The 6,444-nt window shown below is 44.3% G+C and overlaps 1 protein-coding gene across 1 annotated transcript in view; it reads left to right on the top strand.

Annotated features, from left to right (window-relative positions):
- Nucleotides 1-4,730, top strand: part of si:ch211-180a12.2 — a 12,106-nt gene extending 7,376 nt beyond the window's left edge. The window contains exons 7-13 of the mRNA XM_044014321.1: nt 435-665; nt 752-802; nt 892-1,146; nt 1,314-1,661; nt 1,737-2,015; nt 3,390-3,665; nt 4,573-4,730. Coding sequence (XP_043870256.1) covers nt 435-665; nt 752-802; nt 892-1,146; nt 1,314-1,661; nt 1,737-2,015; nt 3,390-3,665; nt 4,573-4,613 — 1,481 coding nt within the window. The 3' untranslated portion in view covers nt 4,614-4,730. The remainder of the gene's footprint in view (nt 1-434; nt 666-751; nt 803-891; nt 1,147-1,313; nt 1,662-1,736; nt 2,016-3,389; nt 3,666-4,572) is intronic.
- Nucleotides 4,731-6,444: the final 1,714 nt, after the last annotated feature.

Here is a 6,444-nt window from a genome sequence, read left to right as displayed (position 1 = left end):
GAGCACGTTCATGTGTATCCCTTGTTATGACAGGAGTATTATGGGTAACCCTCAGCTGGAGGAGGCACAAAAGAACATTTGAAACTTAGAGCAAATTATTAAAAGAAGTTATATCAGCCATTGGGTCATAGAGTTGTCGAATAAATAAATAAATAATATAATAATATGAATAATGCTCTGTTTTCACCCAACCTTCTCTCTGCTTTAGAGAAAATAAAAATGTTGTATACCATATTGTGATTAAAAGAATGAAGACTACATAAATATCTTGTTCCACTCCTAATATGCCATGTTTTTGTTTTTTGTTTTATTTTTTATCCTTTAATACTTTTTTAACCTTAATAACACAGGAACCTCCAGAGCTAACTTTAATTGCCTCGATACCCCCCTAACCACCATCCATTTGCCCTACGGTCTAACTCTCACCTCTACAGCATCAGAGAAAGGGCCTCTGCTGCCCTCCAGAGGCGAGATGACTTACTACAAGCTGCACACACAGGGGCCCCTGCACTCGTCTGGGAGTGGGATTCAGCAGCTGATCTCCGCCGTCACCTTCATCCCCCACATCTCACTGCACAAGGCGGCCACATTCAAGTGTCAGGTGTCCTACATCGGCAAGGACAAGATCGTGATGGAGAGAGTGTCGGAGAAGTTCACCATTCTGTGTGAGGAAGGATTGGGTCAAACACTCAAAGAGGATTCTTCTCTTGAATGAACTCTTGAATGAACCCAATGTTTTTATGTCCCTCAGCTGCTCCTGAAGTGTCAGACATCCAGCTGGCAGAGACACACAATAATGCTGGTAAAGCACTACTTTATCACCATGACGCTGATTCCATTTTAAACAACAACAACAACAAACGCTGCGTCCCTGATATCTCTGTCCTGCAGATATAATCAGCCTGACAGTGCGGGCGTCACATTTCCACCCAGACATCATCACGTTCCGCTGGTTCTGCGAGGGCGGCGAGCTGAGCCCCGTGGCCTCCCAGGCCTCGTCCTCCCCCAGACCCAATCCTGAGGGCTTCTTCTCGGCCTACAGTCAGTGTAAGTTGCCACGAAGTGAACTGGAAAAGGGCGGCACTAAGGTGTGGGTCAGTGTCCACCACATCGCCCTGAAGCAGCCCGTCACCAGGGAAACCAGAGGTGAGAGGTCACAATATCGGGGCCCCAATGTAAACACATAAACCCAGTGTTATTATCCCTTCAGGTTCAAACAATCCATGCCAAACCAAAAATGATCTGATGTTCTAAAGTCAAACAAAAGGAAGAAAAAGAACCTAAAACCTACGTTTCTGCTTCACGTCAAACAGGATTCCTGAAGAGGCCGCACGTGTCCGAGATCCTGCGATCCGCTTCCTCCCCAGAGCAGACTTTGACTCTGGGCTGCGAGATCACAGACTTCTACCCTCCCGACATATCCGTCACCTGGCTGAGGCTGAGAGAGGGAGAGCAGGACGACAGAGAGGAGGAGGTGATGGACGGAGGACAGCTGTGGGGCCCTTTACAGACCCAACCCAGAATCTACAGGGCCACGTCCGTGCTGAAGACCAGAGCGGCCGATCAGGAGAGGACGGACAGAAGAGGAGGGATTATGTGCAGAGTGGAGCACAGTTCTCTGCACGAGCCGATCCAGAGACACTGGAGAAATGTTGACATCGGTACGAAGAGTTTGATTGACCACTGCACCGGTTACGACTTCTGCTTATAGACATGTTCTCTTTCTATTCCCTCAGTTGCTCCCTCCATTCCCGCCTCCATCTCCGTGTGTTGGAGCAGTGAGGGCGTCGGTGTGTTCTCCCTCCTGCTAAAGGTTAAAGGTCATTCCAAGGCCAAACTACTGTGGGCGGCCGGAGGAGCCGCTCTCTCACCGCTGGCGTCCAGTGAAACAGAGGAGATAGGAGACGACGGGCAGAGGGAGCTGAGGAGTGTGTGTGCACTGGAGAGGTCCAGCAGTCTGTCCAGTCACAGCAACACACAGCAGCCGGACAGACAGAAGAACAGACACGCCATCAGTAAGTGTGTGTGTGTGTGTGTGTGTGTTTATACTGCTTTATATATCCTATATAATAATAACAATATAATATAATATTTATTTGAGTGGTTTACAAAGTAGCACAAACTTCACTTTCCAGTCAGGAAACAGCTGACTCATCACTAGATACTGAACATTTAACATGTACATGATTTAAGGTCAAGTCACTTGAATCAGGCTTAAATCAGGCTCAAATCAGGCTTGAATCCGGTTTAAATCAGGCTCAAATCAGAGTTAAATCAGGTTTAAGTCTGGGTTAAATCAGGCTTGAATCAGGCTTAAATCAGGGTTCAATCAGGGTTCAATCAGGGTCACTTGAATCAGGCTTAAATCAGGCTTGAATCAGGGCTTAATTCAGGCTTAAATCAGGCTAAAATCAGGCTTGAATCAGGTTTAAATCAGGCTCAAATCAGAGTTAATCAGGTTTAAGTCTGCTAAATCAGGCTTGAATCAGGCTTAAAAGGGGGGGTCAATCGGGCTTGAATCAGGCTTAAATCAGGCTTAAATCAGGCTTAATTCAGGGTTAATTCAGGCTTAAATCAGGGTTCAATCAGGTTTAAATCAGGCTTAAATCAGGTTCAAATCAGGTTTCAATCAGGCTTAAATCAGGGTTCAATCAGGCTTAAATCAGAGTTAAATCAGAGTTCACTCAGGGTTCAATCAGGGTTCAATCAGATTTAAATCAGGGTTAAATCAGTCTTAAGTCAGGTTTAAATCAGGCTTGAATCAGTCTTAAATCAGGTTTAAATCAGACATAAATCAGTCTTAAATCAGGGTTTCCTAGAGGAGCGTCTGTGTCTCAGGCTGCTCACACAAACATCAACTATCACCTGTGTGTGTGAGTGAGTATGTGTGTGTGTAAGTGAGCGAGCGAATGAGTGAGTGAATTAGTGAGTGAGTGAATGACTGAGTGAGTGAGTAAATGAGTGAGTGAGTGAATGAGTGATGTAGTGAGTAAATGAGTGAGTGAGCAAGCAAGCGAATGAGTGAGTGAGTGAGTAAATGAGTGAGTGAGTGAGCGAGCGAATGAGTGAGTGAATTAGTGAGTGAGTGAGCGAGCGAATGAGTGAGTGAGGGAGTGAGTAAATGAGTGAGTGAATGAGTGAATTAGTGAGAGAGTGAGTTGCACAATTCTTTTTTGTGTATTGGGTTTGCAGAGCAGAGTTCTCCCTGGGAACCATCGTTATCCTAAACACGAGTGGACTTCTTCCAGGAGTTTCTTTAAACTTCTTTGTAGGCTTGACTCAGCTTCTCCTCGTCTTTAACTCTATACAGACCACAACACTGTGGCCATTCATGCATCTTTGACGAGGCTAAAATGATGCTGTGACCCTTTGCTTTTACTACTTCACAGAAACAAAAGCTGCTGTTACAGACCCAAACGCAGAGGGAATACAATACATCGACGAAAAGGTGGACGGAGAGAATAACAACATTGACAGAGATGAGGAGACAAAGTCAGAAGTGGACGAGGACAGTGACAAGGACAGTGAGGGAGACCCAGGCGCGTTGCACATCAACAGGGTGAACCTGAGCAGAGGTCCCCGAGAGGACGAGAGGGAGCGTTTAAGAGTCCTCGTGGAGATCAGACATCCTGCACTCAAACTTCCTGTGTATCGAGACTGGACGGGTAAGACACTGTAATTCATGCATGTAGTTTATTTTATTATCATTATTGCTATTGTTATTGTTATTAGTAGTAGTAGAAATAGCATTATTATTGTTGTTGTCGTTGTTGTTGTTGTTGTTATTGAGTTTTGCCATTTAACAAGAACACACAGACGGTCACAGTCAGCATTCGACAGAATGGACACCACAAACATGCCACAGATACACGAGACTCCCAGGAGAACAGATATTTACATTTAAATCAATCGTTTTTCTGTCGCTAAGTTAGCTGACTGTCGTCGGTGGAGCCGGGTCTAGGTCCACGCTGACCGTACTGGTGCCAAGAATGAAATGGTTGCTGGTTATTTTGGTACAATTCCTGATGGAAACCTACAAAATTACATACTGTGCTGTACTAAACCAAACCGTTCCACTTGGTGGAAACATGGCTATAGTCAGCTCTGTGTCTATGTGCCAGCAGGAAGTGTAACAGCAGGAAGTGAACGCACAAGCCAGACACTCAGGTGCTAAAGAGCAATATTAGTTTAATGAAAGAGAAGCTTCAGAACACGGGCCCCTCAAACATTCAAATACATGACACGTCATTTAGCAGACGACAACGGCAGCAGACGCCGGGCGTGGAGTCAAACATGCGACCATGATGTCTTTGGCACACAAGGTACTGGTCTTCACCACTGAGCCACTCCACCCCCTTCATACAGTGGTGTAAATAGACTTTTCACAGAGACGATTGTGGTCACAAAGCATCTCTGACCTCCTCTTCACACAACTGTCACTTTAAACACTTTAAACACGAGCGTGAGAGCGAGTCAGTGACACATCACCAACGAGACCACAGTCAAAGAAGTGAGGAAGTTTGTTCTTGTTTAGTTCTTCAACTTGAACTTAAAGTGTCTTCTCTCTTTCAGAGCCCAACGATGAAATGTCATCTACTACATGGAAGCTATAACTGATTTAATACAATACATAACTATAGTTATATACATACTCAACTGGCTTTAATGGAATTGGCAAATGTGCTTTTGTTTCATTTTTTGTGTGTGTTTTCAGTGTTTTAATTTGAATTTAATGATTTTAACTCTCACTTTATTTTCTTTCTTTTTTTTTACAAATCTTCATATTGTAATTTTACAATATTAATCGCTAATCGTGAATTTGTTTCATCTTTCAGAAATAAATCAACTTTTGTGAAAAGTCAACAGACTTCATTTGTGTTCACTGTTTAAACGGCTGCACAGAGTATGTACTGTATGTGTATGTGTTGTTTTCTGCTGCACACTCTGACCACAGTTGTTGTACAGAGGACGTGCTACGTGCTTCAGCTGCTGTTTGGAACTTCCTCCTGTCACGTCACACACAAGCATCCACCACAGCTGCACACTGCACATCCATCATATCATCCATCCATCACATCCATCCGTCCGTCCATCATATCATCCATCCATCACATCCGGCCCATCATATCATCCATCCATCACATCCATCCATCACATCCATCACATCATCATCCATCATATCATCCCATCCATCATATCATCCCCATCATATCATCCATCCATCATATCATCCGCCCATCATATCATCCATCCATCATATCATCCATCACATCCATCTATCCGCCCATCATATCATCCATCCATCACATCCATCATCACATCCATCCGGCCCACATCCATCACATCCATCCGGCCCATCACATCCATCCGCTCATCCATCATATCATTCATCCATCCATCCATCCGCCCATCATATCATCCATCCATCACATCCATCACAGCCATCCGGCCCATCATATCATCCATCATCACATCCATCCCCATCACATCCATCCGCCCATCATATCATCCATCCATCACAGCCATCCGTCATATCATCAGCCATCCGCCCATCATATCATCCATCCATCACATCCATCCGCCCATCACATCCATCCGCCCATCATATCATCCATCCATCACATCCATCATATCATCCATCCGCCCATCACGCCCATCATATCATCCATCCATCACATCCATCATATCATCCATCCATCCGGCCCATCATATCATCCATCACTTCCATCATATCATCCATCCATCACATCCATCATATCGCCCATCCGTCCATCACGCCCATCATATCATCCATCCATCACATCCATATCATCCATCCATCATCATATCATCCATCACTTCCATCATATCATCCATCCATCACATCCATCCATCACATCCATCCGGCCCATCACATCCATCCATATCATCCATCCATCACATCCATCATATCATCCATCCGGCCCATCACGCCCATCATATCATCCATCCATCACATCCATCACATCCATCATATCATCCATCCATCCGTCCATCATATCATCCATCACTTCCATCATATCATCCATCCATCACATCCATCCGTCTTCCATCACTTTTCTTCCTCATTCTGACGCTCTGGTTGAGCAGCTCGTCCTCACAGCGTCTAAATGCCTTGAGTTGCTGCCATTTGATTGCCTGATTAAATAAGTGTGATAAACAACCAGTTAAATAGGTATACCTATTAAAGTGGTCGATGAGTGTACCTATATTTTTGAATATATACGTATATATATATATATATATTCATATATATATTCACAGTGCATTTAATGTTTAATGTTTAACTATTGAGACACATACACACGTTTAATGCTGTTACCTTGTTACATTTCTGCCTGAAACACAGCACTTCTCAAGCCCCTGGATTATCACAGGTCTCCCTCACACTCCCCTGATGGATCTTGTTATGATTCTGTGGAAAAT

Source organism: Solea senegalensis, linkage group LG18 (assembly GCF_019176455.1).
Source record: "Solea senegalensis isolate Sse05_10M linkage group LG18, IFAPA_SoseM_1, whole genome shotgun sequence".
In the NCBI taxonomy this organism is placed as follows: domain Eukaryota; kingdom Metazoa; phylum Chordata; class Actinopteri; order Pleuronectiformes; family Soleidae; genus Solea; species Solea senegalensis.
The sequence above is the reverse complement of the archived record's forward strand: the minus strand, read 5'-3'. Positions and strand labels throughout refer to the sequence as shown.